Consider the following 21,906-nt stretch of genomic DNA (forward strand, 5'->3'; position numbering starts at 1 on the left):
TACTTTTTTTCACAAAGTCTGTAATATTCTGCTGTTGCTTCAACACTGTATATTCACCACAGATGAAACAGAAACTGGCGAATTAATACACTTTCGCGGAGCCATAACATAACGGTTTAAGAATGACGAGCTAACATGAACTGTGATGAAAAAGTGTGAACAGCCTAGAACCAAGAACCTGATAATGATTCATGCACAAGTGTGGACTGCAGGAGAGAGCAGCTTGGTGTCTGTACACGAGATGTCACAGTGCTGGCCACACCCCCCTGCACTGACTTGAGCTGCTGCTATCTGCCCTGTGTCTCCCTCCCACTGGATTATTAAGGAAAGATTAACCCCTTCTACCATTAGAAGCACAGACTCAGGACTGTGGCTTATACATACAGCATGCTGCTGAGTATCCCAGTAGTCAGACATGTCACTCAGAGCAGCACTTGGATTCACCCCCTTTGAAGGGGGGGAGGGGCAGAGATTGTTTACCTGCAAATAACAACAAAGGGCCAGAAGAGAACTAGGGAAATGAAATAGAATTTTTTTCCCTAAAACTTGCTTAGCTTATGTATATAGTGCTATACTTTTTTTTTACATAACTCGGACAACCCCTTTAAGGTTTTTTTGGCATTTTATATCTTAAATGCACTTATGTGAATTAATTAATAGTAATTTGGACTTTAAATTTGGTTAAAAACCCATAATATAAAAAAAATACCAAAAATTAAAAAAATTTGATAAATTTGAAGACAATTTAGCATTTTGTGGCAAATCATGACGTCTAGGAGTTTTTTCAATAATTTATTTGTTTTCAGCACACCAAAATACATGAAAATTAGATGAAAATAATCAAACAGCTTTTTAGTCGCAGACCTGTGCTATCAAACAAACCAACATGTATACAACCATGGGAGATTGGTAGATACCAGATTGGTTTGTTCACATTTGGTATTGTAAGGATATTTGGTATTGATATTTGGTCTGCGCCCCATTTTGTTTGTGACCTATATTAAGTGAATAATATACACTAGGCAGGCAGCTTATAATTTATCACACTGTAGCATAGGGTTTTTGTTAAAATTAACTTACTTATTACATTGAAAGTAACATATTCATACTTTCCAAGGTACCATGGCTTCAAATTTAGATCTTCATTCCTCATGCTTAATAATTCAGAATATTATTATTATACAGGATTTATATAGCGCCAACAGTTTGCGCAGTGCTTTACAATGTAAGGGAGACAGTACAATTACAATACATTTCAGTACAGAAGGAATGTGAGGGCCCTGCTCGTGGAGCTTACAATCTAAAGGATAGACCTGAAAGTAATTAGTGTGTAGCTGCTTTGCCATGAACTAAAGTGTCGTTATTGCACTGTCATTGCATGTCACCATCAAAGATTGCGTCTCCCAACCATTCTTAGTTAAATAAATCACTGGATTATTTTAACACTTTTATGGTGAGTGCAAAAAGTTATAATAAACTATAATTCAAATGATCGACAAGGTTACTGGGATTTGTACACAGTTATTCAGTACTATCTTAATAAATAAATCACACAGTTTTCAAATTATGTATTGTAACATAAATCCAACATATTAAGTTTTGTGAAATCGGCAGTCTCTAAAAGAACATATGTTACAGAAAAAAAAATAATCAAAAAAGCATTGTGTAAATGAGTTTACTGATCTGCAAAATTGAGCAATGAATTCCTGTACCCAAAGGTGATTCTGCTTAACAGGCCCTGTGGGACCATGCTGTTATCATTGAACGCTGTACTTACCCCTTTTTGAGGTTCCTTATTTTTTTTTCTGAGATTGCTGCCCTGTGACCCTGGACTTGCTGCCTATTATTATTGCCCTGTGTCCAGGCTGCTTGTTCCTTGCTTCCTTTTCCTCTAGAACAGCAGAAATAACTAATCTGTAGCTGTAGGCCCATCTATAAACTCTGGGAAAAGCCTTCTGGATTCAACTGCAAGTGATAATATAAATCTCAGGTTAAAGTGAGTGACTGTAGCATTGTTGCAATGTTTCCTTGATTGCATAAGCTTGTAGGCAGGTGCAGTATCTTCTCTCCACTGCAGGTGGCACTCAACCACAGCATCATTGCAGAGGGAGAGGAAGTCAGGAGAAACATTCTCTTACAGGTCCTGGGTCACTGGAGAAGCAATCTGTTCAGATGCTGCCACCCCATGTAACTCTGGCGGCCATCTTGGGTCAGGCAGAGTCTATTTAAGACCCTGGCTTGGTACGCATGTTGCGAGTGGACAGCATAAGGACAGATCACCCGTCTGGTAGAGAGAATGAGTAGCAGTAGGAAAGGTTCCAGTCAATTAAGGGCAGGATATGGACAAGCTATCCTTTCAGGAATCCTCCTTTTTGGGCACCGACTGGCCAGGTCACATTCCACCCTCAGGGGGCAGACATTGTTGATATATCTGAGACCTACTCCACTCCACATTCCTGTTAAGAACTGTGAGCGCCTTCCCGCTGGGCTGTTTGTATCCTTGAGCCTTGTCTTCAATACAAGTTCTGTTTACTGTAACCAGACTCTGTGTAATTACTGCCACCGCACCACACTGCACCCACTCACAAGCTGTAACTACATTTACTTTTACTTATTATGAAGTTTCTCCTTTTTTTTGGAAACAATAGCTTCTCATGCTATATTGAACAATACATAGTACACTGTGAAGATGTAAAATCTGGAATAACCATGTAGCAGCAGAGAACATATGTCATAAGTTGCATTTTCAAAGCTGTCCTAAGCCTCTGTTGGCTTTTATCAGCTTCATATATGCTGGCCTGTGTTTTAAATGCTGCCAAAAATGACATTCTTCCAGTGTTACTGGGATCACAAAGGCAATCCCATTGTTAAAACATCAACTGGACCATTTGCTAATGTCCGACAATTCTCTACTTCAGCTGTTCTGAAACTAATACGCTTTGAATTCAACCCTACAGATGTATTGATCTCTCAAATCTACATTTTCCATTATTCTTCTACTACTATACAATAGTGGCTACAATGTTCAAGAAATATAAAAATGAGAAAATGTGCATGGTTTTTGTGGGTGGCCAAACTGAGTATGATCCCAATTTTTCAAATCTGAGTGTGGTGAAATAGATTTCAAGCCTCTTCATTGTATACCCTGACATAAAATATGCCTAAATCATTCTATGATAAACATGCATAAACCTCAAGACATAGGTTTTTTTTTATTTTTTTTATGAAATTCGTCTAGCACACAGAGTATATACATAGATCTAACACTTTTTCCTAGCCTACTTCAATGGAGAACTTCATTAAAATACTGTAGTTCAGGACAACTTGACAAACAGTAAAGGCTTTTTCTTTCTGCACACCACCACACATGTACGATTTGAACAGGGCAGACAGAAAATAATTGTTTTCTATGTGCCCTGTTCACACCACATATGTGCATTGGTGTGCAGGAAAATTAAACTCAACTGACATGGTATAAACAATTTCAACTGCTGAGACAATTAACACTTTGGTCAGTAGCATGCATTGAACAAAACAGCTTACAGAGTGCAGCAATCAGTAGTATATCTGGGATATGCACGATGCAGCATGGGAAGCATAGTGCCTCCTTAGATTGGTGGTTAGTGGAGAAGTAACCCCCATATACTGGTGCCAAGTGTACTGTCCCCTACTTGACATGCAGGGGTAGAAACTGGGCAGAAATATTTCCAATGGGGTCATATACATCCATAAAACTTGATAGAAGCATTTCCTCTAATCAAGGCTATCTAAAATTAAAAAATAAAATGTCTCAGAGATATAGGTGATTGTCAGGATGAGTCTTTTCAGCTAATCTTTATTGGTTATGCTAAAATCAGGCCTTGGTATTTGGCCACTTTCCAAATATACTTCTCTATTTTACTAAGATGGTTAATTGAGTAACATCAATCTGTTAACATTGCAGTTGTTTAAAGTCTTACAAACTTCAAATGTCCATGGCTCCACCATGTCTTTATGCTAGAAATGAGCGAAACTGCCTGGATTTGATTTGTGGGGAGTTCAATGAATCCTGTCTTAAATTTGTGAAGTCTGAATGTAGCAGTGAATCCCACTAAACCCCACTGTTAAATTCCTGTCATTTTTGGGGATAATAGGCAAACTATTGTCAAGAATGGGCATGGAGAACCAGGCACTGCGATGGTGGACATTTACTCAAAGCAAAATAATTTTTTAAAAAACACAATACAGGGGGCAGAGGGTCCTTTGAATGCAACTTTGAGGGTGAAGTGGGAAAAAAACACAAATCCTTTAAATTACACAAGGAAATGCCTTTATAAATTACAGGAGGAGATTAAGCTATATGTGGTGTTATGGAACAGTACGATTTTCACAGGTAGCATATGAAACACAGTGTTTTAGCACCACGTATTTTGGATGTGTAATTGCATTTTAAACTTTTAACATTTAGCTAGGCTTACAGCAGCAGTACCCCAATCAGGCTTGCTTCAGCCTTTTTTTTATCATTTGTCTACTGGGGCCAATTTATCATTCTTTGCACACATGTCAAAAATCAGCATTTTTTGCTAGACAGTACTGAAAACCTTCTAAAAAGCAGTGACCCTAGGGAATAAAATGGTGGTAGTTGCAATTTTTTTATGTCGCACAATATTTGAGCTGTTAATTATCAAATGCGTATTTTCAGGAAAGATACACTAACATTTTAGTGTAAACAAACACAATATTATACTCAATTTGTTGGTAATATAAAAGATTGTGTTGCTTTGAGTAAATAGATACCAAACATGCCCAGTCTTATAAATGCATCCATCCGTGGAATCACAAAAAAATATGGCACACAAAACCCTCTTTAGGCGATACTTTAAAAGCCAGGTCATCATTTTAGATTTACCAGTGAGCTATGGCCCTAGAATTATTGCTTTCACTCTGGTGTTCACAACATTACCTCACATGTGTGGCACAATTGTTATTTATGTGATGTGAGTGGAAGTGACAGGGGCGCTTTAAACTTTTTTGGAATATTATGTTATGTAATGAATTTTCTTTACACATTTTAAAATGTTCTTAAATGGTACTGCTATCACAAGGTGGGGGAGGGGGTACTCTTTCTGGAGACATCTGGGGCCTATTAGACACCCAATGTCTCCCCTGCCCTCCAATGCTGCGATTCAAACACAGATCATGCTTGAATAACTGCATCCTTGGCTACACTAGTTGAGGAATGACGACTGTGATCTCAGAAGTGATGTAATACGCATAGCTTCTGGGGTCATTAGTCGCAGGAAAGATTGGACAGATGTACAGTCTGCTCTCACTAGGAAAGCCTGTGATCCTGGACTCCCCAGTGGAATGGGAGCTCTCCCATTCCACTGAGAACCACTTTGGTCGGGAGGATGCACTTTGATAGCCTAAAAATGATTGGGTGGCTCTAGAGCTACCTGATAACTTTTATCAGAAAGCTCTTTGCTGGCTCATAAAGCTGGTATCAAGCTCACAGCTGCAGCAGTTATGAATTTGTTTTAACCACTTGTCTACCATGACGTTTTTAAATGTACTTTGGTAGACAAGTGGTTAAGGTACTTTTGCCTACAGCAACAGTTTTTTTTTGTCAGACAGTAATAGGCCTGAATTGACTGGTAGAACTAGCCTATACAACAAAACTAAACTTCAAAACCAAAACCCGTAGACTCCCTGGCGGTATTCCCGAGTGTAGCTCTCGCTAAAGTTTCAGTACCATAAGCAGTAACCCAGAGCTACACTCGGGCTTACCATGTGGCGCTGCTCCGCGATCCCTCGATCACTTACCTTGTCCTGCGCTCCCACGATGTCCCTCCTGCAGTGTCCCCGGCAATGTAATCCAGCGGATGCCGGCATCTGTCATCTGGGTTCCATCCCCTGCGAGCGTTGGGACGTACGGGGGACGGAACGGCGGGAAATTTGAAAATGACAAAAAGTGACATTCACTAAATACACTAAAATCACATAGTAAAACATTACTGTATCAAGCCATTTCACATACATTTTGTCCCTAGTGCTTTGTCCTGTGCCCAGCCTGCATTTTTACTGTTCTTTCTGCCTTTCTGAGAAACGTCCATGGTGTCTAAAAAACGTCCCTTTAGGTCAAAAGCGGTTTTAGACCAGCTAGAGAACAGCGATAGTAAATCAGAACCAATTGCCGAATTGAGTGATAATGATTCGTGGGGAAATTCGATATCAGACACTGAAAACAATTTTACGACTTTGCTCAGTGATGTGCGAACTTGGCATTATATTTCAAATTTCAGTGTTTTTGGTTTGATTATATTATTGAATTAAATTTATTATTATTATATTATTATTTTTTATGCCTATTATTATTTTTTCAGGCCTATTTATTAAATTATAATTTATGATTTCGTGTTTCAAGTTTTATCCTCTCCGGGATGTTTACTAGACTCTTGTTCGGACAGATTTCAGTGAGTTATTCCAAAAAAGCACAGGCCTACAATAAAAAAAATACATATTTCCGTGCAAAAAAAAGTACCGCTTTGAGCACAGACATATGGACATAATCAGACCGCCAGGGAGGTTAATTCTACAACCCCTCTCCCCCCAGTCCTGTATACTCAATTATTCATGAAATATTAAAAATACTGTATAGACTTTAAATAATTACTTGGATAAAGAAAGAGACAAGACAGGCTTTATCAAATAAAAATTAGAGTATTATCTGAGAGACAATAGCCACAAATATTGTTCAGTGGCTAGACACTATGTAAGCAGCTTTGTAAGGTTGCAATGAAAGAGGGAGAGACGAGGCAGGTTTTAACATGAAATAAACATTACAGTGTATAATTGCATGTATAATTTGGGAGACACTAGCCAAAGATATTGTATAGTGACAGCACAGTATGCAAGCAGCTTGATAACGCCACAATGTAAGAGGGAGAGACGAGGCAGGTATTATTGTGAAATAATCTTTAGAATGTATTGTCTGAGAGATCATAATCATAAATATTGTTCAGTGGCTGGGCAGTATGTAAGCAGCTTGGTTGGGCCACAATCTAAAGTGAGGCAGATTTGATCTTGAAAATAAAAATTAGAGGATATTATCTGACAGACAATAGCTACAAATATCAAATAGCATACATGAAAGCACAATTCAGCATTTACCCTGAAGAAAACATTAGAAACTTGGCACCTGAGGTCCAGCACCAGAACAGGCCAGGAAAGGTGACAGGAGCTAGTATTGGTGGATAGGATTCTTTTTTTGGGGGGGGTATAGATGATAGTTACAAGTTTAGTGTGTAGCAGCATTAGCAGGGGCTTTTTAGCCATTGGTAATGAAAGTTAGTGATCCACGCTGTCAGGGGACAGGCAGATTCACCTCTCCATAACAAAACATCCTGCTGCACTGAAGGCGCTTTCATACAGCACACTGAATGTAGATAAAGCCAGAAACTCCAGTGCATACTGTGAAAACATCAGCCAGCGTCCCACCCTGGGTTCCCAATGGTCCATGGGGTCCTCACTTCTGAAAGTTTTTATCAGTTCTTGACCTAATGTCATCAGCAATCATGTGGTACAGGTACTGCCTTTGAGTGCTGCCTGCAACTCTGAAAAGTGGTGTTGAGACAAGGGGTGGACTGACCATTCAGGCACTCGGACACTGCCAGAGGGCCTAGGGTCAGTAGGGGGCCCCATGAAATGCCCCTGGTGACTTTTTTTTGGGTGTGCTTTGAGTGTAGGCAAGGACACAGGGGCCCCATGATCCCCTATTACCCGTGGGTCCCATAATCCCCTATTACCCATAAGTTGTCAGTCCGCCCCTGGATGAGACAGCCACTGCCACCAAAGTTCCTCCTTTCAGAGATCAGAGGATCAAAGGCCCTTTGGTCATCAGAGAGGACCCTGCCCTCAACAAAAAATGTGGCAAATAGGTTCTACTGCAGTACCTACTCAAAGTGCTGCATTTTTGTCTTTCTCTGGGATGGTGATAGTAAATTGCCCATTTTATCGTTGTGAAGTGGGAATCTTATATTGTGTTCTCTCTGATTACTTGAATCCTGGGGTCCATGTGCAGGCATTTGAGCTAATGGACCCTATTCACCACAAATTCCCTGAAGCAGATGACCCTGAGTCCTCTGTGTCACTGAACAACATTGCCCTTAACAATCACCCCCCACCCACATACAACTCTCGAGGTTTTGGAGGTTTTGGAGGGGTGAAGTATCCCCCTGTTCTATTCCCTCCTTCTGCTCACCTCCAGTACCCCAAGCCTCCTCCTGATATTCCTCCTGATATTCCTCCTCTGCCTCCTGCTGCCTTTGCCTCACAGGAATTGAAGCGGTAGGCAAAGGATCCAACTTATTCTGAGACAGCAGGATAATTTCAGGTGCCAAAACTACCTAAATTTTTTTTTGAATTGAAATAAATCAGATTGAAGTGCTGCTGCTGTATTTAAAGAAGAACCTCACTCCTTACCTCCTGACTTTCCTCCTCTAAGCCCTTCAAACCTTTTATGCTGGGTTCTCTTTGGAATTTATACTCACCTGCCCAGCTGATCCAGCGTTGTCCTGCAGATATCCGCTGTTCAGGTGTCATAGCCTGTGTCCAACACTCTTATCCCATTCCAGCTGCCTCTCCTGTTTTCAGGTACTTAATCCAAGGAATATAAGGTGAGCCCACAGGTTTGCTTTAATTGTGGTTGTAAAATTTCATTATTTTAAACTTCATTTAGCCATTTAGACCACATTTGGATATACTACTTTACTGAGTTGTTTTAGCTGATTGCCATGTCTACTGCCATACAATTTTAATATTAAATAATTAGAAGCAAAGCTCTAGTTATGCAACTTTTACTTCCTGTTAAATAGCAACAAACATGTTCGGTCTTTGGGGAAAACTCCTGTGCATTCTTTGTTCCACAGCAATGATGGTGTTAAGCAGTTTAACCTTGGCAAGGCATGTCTCTTTGATGTCTGTGGATGTCCTGCATTTCAGGGATGTGAGGGGACTAGGCTTGTAATCCCCTTTACAGATCAATGAGTCATCCAGCTGCCATCCAAAATACAGTATATGTGCACCACATCTACAGAGGAAGTGTTTTCTTTCTGAGTGGGACTACTGTCTGACAGGTCTGTCCTCAGAGCTCTCACACTTTACTCTGGTGGCTTATCCACAAATAGAGGTAAGTTCATTCAGCTTTTTGGTTAGATCCTAAAGGGCCACTAAACATATATTACAGAATATAAACATTACAGGAGGTCAGAAGATACATTTTTAAATGACTGTGGTTTATCAGGGAGCAGTATTTTTTAAAATACATTCCATATTTCTTCTACAGTAATCCCATACAAGAAAATTGCCAACTGTCATGGTAGGCAACATTGGGTCTGCATAAATTTTAATTACATTTGTACAGTTGTCTAAAATATTTTTGGTAGTTGTTCAGATTAACATTTATATTTATATATATATATATATATATATATATATATATATACACATACACTGGTCTTGAAAGAAATTCCATATTTAAAAGCAAATGTTTTTCATGACCAAACAAAATAAATAAAAATCTGGCTAGGACTCTAATCACCATCTGAATAATGTTTTTGGGAACCATGAGCATATTGAATTACTGTATGGATAAAACGTTTTGATGCTTGTCATTCAGTATGTCAGAGGTCCACAACCTCTTTCATGCATAGAATGTGGAACATGAAAAAATAGTTTTTAATTAGTTTTATTTTAGTGAAATAAATTAAGTAAACCCTACTTGACTTCATGGTTATGGGACTTTTATAACTTTGGATGTGTTAAATACACAATGGTATTGAGTTCATGGTGAGTGGCTGCTAAGAACCTTATGTGGCTCATAACCCATTAATAGGAGACTTCTTGCAAACAACAGTTCATCTTCAAGTATTTCTTGCAACAGCCAAGTGGAGTAAGCGAGATTATGGCAATACTAAGCCACTCAAAATCTGTAATATGAAAACTTGCCCACTAGGGCATATTTAAGAAAAATAAGAACTTTTTATACATGCATTAATGTTATTCTGCATGCTCATTCTTTTTTATTTCGCATGCATGTATATTTTTCTATACAATATAATTATGGTCATGTGAAATAAAAAAATACTTTTATTGACAGCGAACAGTTTATAGAGTACCATATTTTTGTTATAGTAGTAGGACTTTAAGCCACATAGTGCCTAATTTCACAAAAGGACACTCAACTATGCAACACCATCAGTGAAATCACTTCACATATGGGAAGGATTATTGATATCATATTTATTAATAACCATAGCAGAACTTCTGAAAACACAACTTAGGTATCTCTTCACAGGGTTGATTGGCACTACATGTTGAAATCGTTGAGGGAAGAGATTGATAAAAGGTCAAGTACAAGCAGCTATGAAGCTCACAGAGTCCTTTGTGGTTTTACTATTCCTAAGCCAAGTGAGGTCTCAGAACAAACGAGCCAATAAAATGCTGAAGACTGTATCTCAAGATAAAGAAATTCCTCAGCAAGGCATTGAATATTACCCCTTGCCCATCCAATCAATACCTTCATCTAACATTTCTATACTGCAACATCCAATGCTTTCAACAAGAGGTCCAATGCTGACGCCTCCACGTGAGCACAGATCCTCCGAAGATATGAAGCTCCATCTTCTGAAGAACACACATGTGACTTGTAATGATGGCACAACAGCAGGGTAAGACTATCTAGAGACCATTTATGCAAGACAGAACAACTATGTGACTCTTATGGCTATCTTTTTGGTTATTTGTAGGTACTACATACGAGAAGCCAAGGCAAACAAACGATGGATTATATTTTTGGAAGGTACTTATGGAAAGGGAAAGTGCAGAATTCCACAGACTGGAATAAAAATTGTGTAACTAGAAAACTAATACATGAATGGAACAAGGAATTTATTAGTGATAAAATCTAAATAACAAAAGGGATCCTGTTACAAGACTACTGTTGCTAGACTGATGCTGGGCAATAGATCTTTGTTGTGATGTCAGTAGCCCAAGAAAACTCAAAGCTGTCACTCAAGTGACACTCTAGTATTCACCTTTTACATAAAAACTTCTGTTAAAAAGGCGAGAGGAGGAGCAGAGGAGCTGGGACAACACAAACAATAATTAGACAACCCCAGATAAGAAGAAAGCTATGAAGTGCAAGGAGTGAAAAGGTTGTGATAAAATTGGCACTTTCCTGAGTTTCAATTTGATAAAGTACAATACAACATGACAGGAAGTACTTTGTTTATCCAGCCAGTGCCCATACTTGTTAAGTGCTTTCAGTCCATTGTCTTAATGATACAATAGATAAAAGATGATCCTCCCTACATACCTCAGTGTCTTGAGGTATCTACCCAGTGATCCCTAGTTTATTAATATGCATGTCGGGATGATAGGAGCATGATCCAGATCTTCTCAGCTTTGATATGACATACCATAACTGAGCAGGTCTAAGCCTATGCAGATTTAGTTTTTTAAGCTGTAGTATACTGTTGTACAGTTTTACCCTTAAATTAATGCAGTAAGTAAAACTTGTAGAACCTGATAAAGGGATCTAAGTTATCCCGAAAACTTGCATCTTTAATAATGTAAGTTAGTCAATAAAGGGTATCACTTAAACTCTGCTGTTCACTTTGCAAGAAAACTTTTCCTTATATTAGTGAATAAGGTGAAGCTCAACCGACTTCCATTTTCCAACTATATGTAAGCAAAAATGCTTCTTTTTCCCCCTGCATATGATTAGGTATTCTTTGTCACACCTATGCAGTTTGCTTTTTGTCCGTTTTGCAGTGCTTTTCGCAGTTCGTTTTGCATTTTTCTACACGTGTTTTTGATGCTTTTTGACACATTTACAGCATTTTGCTCAACTTCTTTTTTTTTTTTTTTTGTAAGGTGGAATTTTTTTTGCTGGGCAGAATAAAAATGCAAAACGTGCAAAAAACGCACTACCATGCATTTCAGTAGATTCTCCATTGAACTCTATTGTAGCAAAAATGCTGCTTTTTGCTTTTAAAAAAGTCCCTGACCCTTTCCAAAAATGCAGCAGCTCAAAAAAAGCATAGATGTGAACATGTTCCATAAGAAACCATGTTAAATGGACTGTAGTGCGTTTCTTCAAAAAGCACTAAAAAACGCATTGGTGTGAGTGGAGCCTAAATTGAACTTTCACTCTGTACACTAAGCGAAGGGTAAATTACCATGCAAACTGAATATTCCCGTGCAAGGTGAACAGCCTATTTGCCTTTAGAAAAACAACATATCAACCCTACTGAGACATTTGAAACTCTACATTTTTTTGTGATGCAATTAGTTTAGGTTTAAATTGTTCTTCTTAATAAGAAAAGAGAAATCTGGAAAATACAATATAGGGCAGCAACCTAAAAGTCTTCCTGTATTAAATTGCTGAAAAGTAATATTTGACTGGTTGAAGTAGGTAACTGACATTTATATATCTGCTTGTTGATGTTGATTCAGGGTATGTAAAACTGAAATAAATAAAAAATATTCAGATTTCATCTGTTACTTTTCTAGGTTAGAAAACCATAGCTATATTTAATTGGATGGCAACACAGACAGTGAAAGAGGCTGGAGAAGGTCGGCAGGGCTAATGTGAAAAAAAAAGGATGAAAATGGTGTTAACAGATACAAAGTTCTTTAGCAAACTAAAGTTGCCTTCTACCAGTACGAACAGGACATTTGGATAACTGCTCTACATTTCTGTACTGTTTCCAGCATCTATATTTACAAAACACATCCAATACTGTGAAGGGATGGTGACTATTATTGAATTGTATATCACTATGTTCAGGAGATAGTATTTTTGGTTCTGTTTTGAAGTGGCACAAAATGCAGGAATGCTTCTTTTTAAGCACAAAAGCTGGTTTTGCTGAGAAAAAAAATCCCCTCCAAGTAAATTGTGAACATTGCAACGATTCTATATTTATTTTCTGCAAATTTGTAATCATGCAGCAGAAAATATTTCAGGGAGTAAGAACTTCAGGTTGTTATATTGCAAGGTGATATTTGTAATGTTTCCAGTTTTCAGTGGCTTTAGATTACAAAGGTAATATGCAAGATGGGATGCAGAGTCAACAAATAAAATATTATATATATATATATATATTATATTTTATTTGCTGCTGCATTATATATGTGTGTATATATATATATATATATATATATATATATATATATACACATACACACAAGTATCACAGATATCTCAAAATCAATTGTTTTTTTAATAAAAGTAGAGTTTTGATTATTGCATTATCATATATTGCATTAAAATAATTTTCCATTTTTTCTATGAACAGGGGGATGGTGTTGTTACAGTAAGGAGACATGTGATATCAGATATAAAAGTGCCAAACGGTTAATGAGTTCCTCAAACTGGCCAAAGACCAGAAAAGGTAAGTTACCATTGGCTACTTAAAGTATATGTTTGTCATTGTTCTATGATTACATCAACTAAAATTTAATACACATTTTCAATAACCAATTCATTCATTATAATATTAGTCAGTATTATAAAAGTAGGTGTTTGCTTTATTTATGTAAATTTTTATAATTGACGCTTATTTTAAAAATTCTGCTATAGTTTACGTCATAGCATTGAATTATATAAAAATGTGACTCTGAGCACCAGCTATAAATTAAATCAGATCTGCAAGCACAAAAAGTGAAAACTCACTCTAATGTATATGTACAATAATATTGTGTACTATTAAATTATCCTAATCAGTAAAACAAAATTAACACAAATCAAAATTGTGCCTAATATAAAATGTGTACAGTATATAATATACAGTGTAGTCCAAAGACAGAAAATTAAGTCCTACATATACTGTAAATGTCCTTGAGTGAAGCTGTGATCACATCCACAAAAACAGCTCAATCCGGTGAAAATGGTGTGTAATAGACACACCTCTATCTCTTTATCTCCTCTTTTGGCGCTCACCTTATGAGTTGACTCTCATCACAAAAGTCTTATTTCACCTTTAACTAAATCAATGGAACTCCATCAGCCCAGCTGGACTCTCCCAGAGCTCACACAATCCTTGGGGCTCCCACTGGGTCAATCCAGTAATAATTACATCTCTTTTTTCAAAGGCAGTTTGTATTTACATTTTCATAAGAACATCATAGTCTCATAGATGAAGCCACCTTGGAGTTTGTTCCCTTCACCAATATACACAGTATAAAGTCTCTCTTGTAAATTTTATTATAATGAAGTATTTAGATTAGACTTCTGTACCATCTTCTCACCAGGGAGAGATGACCTCTGGAGTTTCAAAGTCTATTACCCTTATTCATTCCATACTTAGAGTCACCAAACACAAAACCTTCAGCTCATTCAATCAAGAATGGTCATACCCTCAACACTTACAATTAACTGCATAGTATATGGTAGACAAGCTGTTTCTCACATACAAAATGTCATTCTATTCTACTCGAATGGTGGATATTAGGCTAGGTTCAAATTATTGCATTTCAGGAACACACACAATTGGGCATGTTTCTGATAAGTGAGAGAATCCAATGCACATATTCGCTAGCACAACATGGAACGTCCAATTATGTCCAAAACTTTATTGAAGAATGATCACATCATAGAAACATGATGCAACATTTCAGAGCTGCACAGGACCCTTTTGTCAGGCATGTCATGATCATTTATTTTAGGGTTTTGTATCCTTTAAGCAGCCACAGTTAGCAATTACATGTATATGACCAATGAATCAATAAAACTTTTTTAAAATATGTAAATATAAAGCTGCAACATAATTTTTTTTCGTTTTGGTGAAAACTTCTCTTGACACAGTTTATATTTTTAGAAAAAAAAAACTAAAAAGATCTATTTCTACAATGACAACATATAAAAGTTGGATTTATACAGTACATGGGCTTTGCAAATTGTTCTGAGGCATTCTGATGTGATATATATATTATATACTTTAAAGCGGCTCTGACCACAGAAATGCAATTTAAGTGATATACATTGCAATCGTTATTTTTGACAGGCACAGGAGTTCTCTCACCCAGGCAAGATGAGAATCCTCACTGGTGGAATCTAAATGCTGTGTATGTCTACTATGATGGTGATAAGTATAAAGAATTATCCAGAAAGGATGTAAATGTCTACTAAAAACAAAAATGCATGATCATCTGTCTCTGAATATCTCCAATACTGTACATTAAACCAAATGTAGGATAGTAGCACACAAACACTGAAAACCCAATGCCAAGTTACGAGGAATAGCATAAAAACATTTGCATAAATCTTTTGACTACAGAAGAACTCCATGCAGCATGTAAAATCATTCAATGTAACAGCTATGCAATCCAGCTTACACTACAGCTGCCAGTTCATTTTGGGAGCTTCCCTCTCCCCCCTTGTTTCAGTGGCAACCCTAAAATATTGCATTTCCCATCAGTGTCTGTGCTGGAGACCATGGTACTAAAGACAAAAAAAGATGACAAATTATCCTATCAGGGTCACAGGCAGCAATATAAACCTAATAAGGGTTTTAACACACTATCCAAAACTGCACAAAACCAGAAAAACGTCCACCCCTGTAATGTGACTTGTCAAATAAAGAAGGTGGAACGTTTTCTATTTTGTGTATTGATATACTTACTGCACCCAGGTATGGAGTTTTGTTTTACATACACTTGAATTGATTGTTAAGTTAGTTCACGGTTTCTCAACCTATTTCCAGTCAAGGCACCCTTTGAAACTATGGGAATCCTGAGGCACCCTATTCTAAGATATAAAAAGTCAATAGTTTTGCATAGTGCAGCAGCATCCATCGTCATTGGGCACCCAACATTAGAGGTGATTTATTCTTTCAAAGCAAATACACTATTGCCCACTTGTACTGACTAGTATTCCAGCATTTCTTCCTACTCATGCTCTATAGCCTATGCCAGCCTTTCTCAATCAGGGTGCCCAGGCACCCTGGGGCACCTTGAGGTTTCTTCAGGGGTGCCTTGGCAAAATGTCTAAAAATTGCCCAAAGCTTGTATACAAGCCAGCTGGTGGAACAAATCTGCTTTTTAGCTACACAAAGCCACAGGTTTTCATTGTGCAGCATTACCACTTTCTAGCCGCTGGCATCCTGACAACCAATGACATCATCAGTTGATAAGGAGGATGTCAGCTGCTTGCATATCATCCTAGCTTGACCCTCCCCTGCACCTCACCATCAGTGCTGGGGTCAAATTAGCTCAGTGATGGAGAAAAACTGAGGGAGAAGAGAAACATTGGAATACTACTCAGTACTAGTGTGCAATGGTGTATTTGCTTTGGAAAACGAAATCACCTCTAATGTTGGGTGTCCTACATGTGTGGATGTTGCTGCATTATATAGACCTATTAGAATAATTTTTCACATTTTAGAATGAGGTGCCCTTTTAAAACTAGAATGGGGTGCTTCAAGACTGTCCATAATTTTGAGGGTGCCTCGGGACTATCCACAATTTTAAAGGGTGCCTTGACTGAAAAAAGGTTGAGAAACACTGGCCTATGCAACCAACGTGACCCCAGTGCTGAAAGAAAGGGGCGGGGCAAACAAGGATGCTATGCAGGTGCCTGATGTACTCCTTATCCACCAATAATATCAGCGTTTGTTAGGATGCTGGTGGCTGGCCTGTACAGTGTCCACAGTTGTAATATTAAACAATGGAAACCTGTGACCTGTGTAATAAAAAAGCAAGCTTGATCCACCTGCTGGCTTGTATACATTTTTTGGGCAATTTTTAGGCATTTGTTTTCCCAAGGCACCCCTGAAGACCCTAGAAGACACCCTAGTTGAAAAAGGCTGAGTTAGTCAGTAGTGACAACAAAAAAATTGCAGAAATGCTTTGTTGAGTGTAGAAGTAGAATTCCAGGTTTACTATCATCTTAATTAATTTGTTTGGGATATGCTGGCCAAAATGAATTACCTCCATGAAAGAACAGTCTGGCCACTGTGTGTGTTGTAATCGTGCTAGCATCAGATGCATACAGTATGTGATACTGTGTTATGGCAGCAGTATGAGACACTTTCTCTCTGCTACTAATTATAGATTGAATCAGTCTTAGTACATATCCTCCATTCAGGAGAAACCTTTTAGTTTTATCAATGGACACAAAGCTTCCTCTGGCTGAGGTGAGGATTGTGAAGTTATGAACCTACCTCAGAGGAAGCCTTGTATTCATGGATAAAAAAAGGTTTCTCCCAAAATGGTGAGGATGCGCTAAGATCAACTCAATCTATACTCAGCAGCAGAGAGGAAGTGGTTTGGTGGGTTATGCTCAGTAGACGTGCTCACACACCCAGTGAATCCAGAAGCATCCTGTAGTGATCCACCACTCCACTGCTCTCACCTGGTTCTGTGTCTTGCTTTCTCATACCATCAGGAGTCAGCTGTCTCCTTCTGGTTCTTGTAGCTGGCCCCCTAGTAAAGGACATGCCCCGCACTATGATATCAGGGGTTGGCTGAGAGAACCAAGAAGAGACAGCTGGCCCCCTGATAAAGCATGTGCCCCACACTGCAATATCGGGGGCTGGTTGAGAGAACCACGAAGAGACAGTTGGCCCCCTGATAAAGCACATGTCCCGCACTGTGGTATTGGGGACTGGCTGAGAGAACCAAGAAGAGACAGCTGCCCCCTGACAAAGCACATGCTTCACAGTGCAATATCGGGGGCTGGTTGAGAGAACCAAGAAGAGACAGCTGCCCCCTGACAAAGCACATGCTTCACAGTGCAATATTGGGGGCTGGTTGAGAGAACCAAGAAGAGACAGCTGGCCCCTTGATAAAGCACATGCTCCGCACTGCGATATCAGGGGCTGGCTGAGAGAACCAAGAAGAGACAGCTGGCCCCCTGCAGTGGCACATGCATTTTCGAATGCTGACTTGAAGTCTCCTGAGATGTGTGACATGAGCATCCAAGGAGGCAGTGGGAGCTTGGGGGCTTTGTCATTCTCACTTAGATGAGACATACAGAAGTGAGGGGCTGTGAAAGGAGGGGGAAAGATTAATATTAGGGAAAGTAGGTGTGGGGAGTGAAGGTCTGCTTTAAGAGCCTATTTGAGTGGCCTGAGAACTGCTTCAAAATAGTGTGCAAATGTGCTTTTGGGCAGCAAATGCTGGGAAAGAGCCCCATCTTGCCTAAGTGTTTCGCTCTCAGACATCTCTAAAGGGGGCAGTGATGTTAGAATGGTAAGCTCTACAAAGGGGACAATAGGGTTGATTTACTAAAGGCAAATAAGCTGCTCAATTTGTATGAGAAGTTGCACTTTGCAGGGGAATTTGTCCCAGAAATTAGTGAATGAGTTGAAGTTCTGCTGACTTCCATCATTCAATTATGTGCAAACAAGAACGCTTATTAAAAATTTTCTTTGCAAGTGGTTGGGCATTCTTTACAAAGTGTTTCTTCACCACATTCAACTCTGTGGAAAATTCCCATGCAAAGTGCACCTTCTCTTGCAAAGTGAACAGCTTATTTTCCTTTAGGAAATCAACTCTAATGTTTTTTGGAAGACAAGGAGCTGTTAATAGCAACTTAAAAGCTCCAGTAACATCTTATTAGATGATAAAGCCAGTTTACACCTGAATCGCACAGAAACGTGGCATTTATTCCTGTGCGATTCCTGCATGGTGCAATTTTGCAGCCAGCTTATTCTTTTGGATGGACTGCAAATTGCACTGAAAGGTGGAAAAAAGTAGTGCATGGACTACTTTTAAAAAGTGCATCGCACCAAATCGCATGGTACTGTAGTACCATGTGATTTAGTGGCCACAAATGCACTGCGTTGGCAATATGCATTTGCTGTGCTGTTATTAATACATTGGCACCTGCAACAGCTCACAAAGGCAGTGCGTTTTGCTCGTGATGTGAAAAATTACCATGGAACATGCCTTCCAGGGCCGCATTCTGATGTGAACCAGCTCTTAAAGTATGTGAGAGGATGCTGCTAAAGCTCAGAGCAGGTGTATCCTGAGCTCCTCAGAAGTCCGCTGATGGCCTTACTGACAAGTGGGTGGTGCACCAGATGCAAAAATGAGAAAGGGGAATTGTTGCTCAGTGATCTGTGAGTTTTACTGAAAAATGGTTTCCAAATTGTTGTGGTAAAGCACATTTTATAATAGGTACTTTCTTTTCTTTCTCTAGTTTTGTGCCCTACTGCTCAAGTGACGTCTGGAGTGGAAACCTATCCAAAGTTAACAATGGTATAAATATTTCTGTTTGTTTAACAAGATTTCCACTGAGAATACAAAAGGCTAAACTGTTGTAGATACTGTACAGTGACATTTCATTCATGTATCCGCATGGCAGTGCAGTACATTACGTTGCAGTGCTGTGATATGCTGCCTCTTTCCACCCTGCACTGCATCACACATCACACCAGTGTTGTGGTGTGAATGAGGCACATCACAAAATACCTCTTGATCTGCCAGAAATACCACAAGACCTGTTGTGGGCTGACAACATACAGCTTTTTTTGTTGGCTATAACATGTCCATGCATTGCTTAAATTATGGCTGATTCCTGTGAATAGGAAATGCTCTATGAGAAATGTCCACCTTTGAAGACCACTAATCATGGATTGAAAATTTCAAGTTCTAATATTACTTGCAGCATTTAGACAATATATGGTTGGTCCTTTTTTTTGTCAAAAGGAAAAGAAGTTTTCTGGAAATTTTCAAGGGTACTGACAAATCTTTTGAACTAATTGCTCTCCCCAATGAATGCTGGCAGATTTACTATCCACTAGCCTTGACACCTGGGAGTTGATTTACTAAAACAGGAGAGTGCAAAATCTGGTGCAGCTGTGCATGGTAGCCAATCCACTTCTAACTTCAGCTCGTTCAATAAGCTTTGACAAATAAAACTGGAAGCTGATTGGTTTCTATGCAGAGATGCATCAGATTTTGTGCTCTCCATTAAAGCAGAAATATATCTTCAGTGGTTCATGGTTCACTGGTCCATTTTCACATTTCTCTTTTTTCTGTATGTTGTCCCTTGAAATAGTTGTCAGACCTATCTCTACTGCTGCCTACATTGTACAGATGACAACCAGTTTTGCTTCCCCTTGTGCCATCTACATGTAGCCCTTTAGGATTCGCTAGAGATTTGCATCCCCCTATAGTCCTGCACAGCCTGGCAACACACATTTTCTTTAGACCTTGCACATGAGACTAAGGAGGAGTAAACAATCCTTAAGCTTGTTTTTTTTGGATTTTATTAAGTGGTTGAGAACTTGGATAGGGATGTATAAGATGTTCAAGGAACTGTGAACTTGAGGAGAAACTCTTTAGTCACTATGTACAAGTCCATTAAACAGCAAAGTCTCTTTGTTGGAAGAGCTCTCCAGCACTTCAGGTGTACCACCTCAGACCCCAGATGAAATCTCCTTTGCACCCAGCTGCCTGAGGGAATCCAGAAACTGCCACAGTAGCAAAGCAGCCCCAGATGAGGAGCTAGTCAGGTTTCCCAGGAGAATGCTCTCTCCCATTATCTGGCCCAGGGGGTGTGGGATTACTCACTCAGTCTGTCCTGTAAGCATGTGGGTTGGTGGCTGCCTACAGGCCTTACGCTGGGCTGGCTCCTTCCCTGCTTCCCAGGTTGTGCTCTCTCAGGGAACAGGCTGAGATCCTCCTTTCCAGCAACTCTGCCCCCTCCCAGGCTTCACACTCCAGCCTTCTTACTCCATTGTCCACCCGACAATGACGTGCTATTGAGCAGGCTCAGTCACTCTTAAGGGCTGTCCTGATCCCATGCCAGGCCTCCTGTCTGGGGATTGGTCAGGATCCCTTAAAAGTGCAGACCAGCCCCTCCTCACCCGTGCCCAATGCTTCTAGAATCTTCTCCAAAATTCTAGAACAGGGGAAGGTATCAAGGAACTGACCTGCAGAGTCTCTCAGCCCTGACCCAAATTTGACCCTGCTGACTATTTCCTCAGGCTGCTGATAATTGGCTCCCCTGGTTATCTAGTGGGGTGCCACATACAGCTATTCCATTTAGGTACTCCACCATTCTAAGTGCCAGTGTCAATGGACCTTTTTTCCCAATACAAATTAATGGGAATGCAAAAGCAGCTTGAAGCAAGTTGATGTGGCTTAAAAAGAAGTCAAATGTAGGTCAGAAGGCAATCAATTGCAGATATAATGCACCTGTGAATGAACACTGAATGCTATTAGAAGCATCTCAAACTGATGTTGAATGGAAGCAAAATGCACATGAAAAACTGCTTTTGCACATTGGAACAAACCTTTGTAATGCTCACTACAGCTGCTTACAGCCAGGAATAATTAGGAGGGGCAGGGCAGTCTCAGATGTCCTTATACATGCCAGCAACCAGCCAAATTAGGTAATTATGCCATTTTCAAGTGGAACTAAATACATCAATTTAACTGTTTCCCAAAACAGTTACATTCAAGGATTGGTGTGAATGATAATTATCAGAGTCTCAACCTATCAAGCCATCAAATGGCTGGTGTCATAATGGAGCACATGTGCAGCATCATGGCAACTGCAGATCAAACAAAGGCTAAGTTGACAGCTTCCTTGGCTGTAAAGGATTAGAGGGTTTAAGTCCACTTTAACATGTTGTATGTACATTATGTTTTTTTTAATTGTGCTTTATAGGTGGCAAACAATCCCAAATTACAATTAAAAATAATGGGTTCATTTTAGAGAATATACAGTATATATCATTTTTTAATAGATTTAGATAAACTTGTGAACATGGTCATCTTATCAAGTGTACTGCATTTGTTAAATTAGTAGTGTTGCACAGTGTTGTCACCATCATCCTTGGTGACTTCAATATCCCTATTAACGTCAACTACCCGGCTATATCCCAACTCCTCCACTTAACCTCTTCTTTTGCA

At 39.2% G+C, this 21,906-nt stretch overlaps 1 protein-coding gene across 1 annotated transcript in view; it reads left to right on the forward strand.

The window, feature by feature from the left end:
- Positions 1 to 9,096: 9,096 nt before the first annotated feature.
- The window catches only part of LOC149460910 (palmitoleoyl-protein carboxylesterase notum2-like), a 48,138-nt gene continuing 35,328 nt past the window's right edge, over positions 9,097 to 21,906 (forward strand). Inside the window, exons 1-6 of the mRNA XM_089679064.1 lie at positions 9,097 to 9,166; positions 10,334 to 10,706; positions 10,785 to 10,837; positions 13,338 to 13,433; positions 15,045 to 15,105; positions 19,184 to 19,242. Of these exons, the coding sequence (XP_089535190.1) occupies positions 10,402 to 10,706; positions 10,785 to 10,837; positions 13,338 to 13,433; positions 15,045 to 15,105; positions 19,184 to 19,242 (574 nt within the window). The 5' untranslated portion in view covers positions 9,097 to 9,166; positions 10,334 to 10,401. The remainder of the gene's footprint in view (positions 9,167 to 10,333; positions 10,707 to 10,784; positions 10,838 to 13,337; positions 13,434 to 15,044; positions 15,106 to 19,183; positions 19,243 to 21,906) is intronic.

This window comes from Staurois parvus, unplaced genomic scaffold, assembly GCF_062004578.1.
Source record: "Staurois parvus isolate SC_StPar_1 unplaced genomic scaffold, SC_StPar_1.0 ptg000217l, whole genome shotgun sequence".
Classification (NCBI taxonomy): domain Eukaryota; kingdom Metazoa; phylum Chordata; class Amphibia; order Anura; family Ranidae; genus Staurois; species Staurois parvus.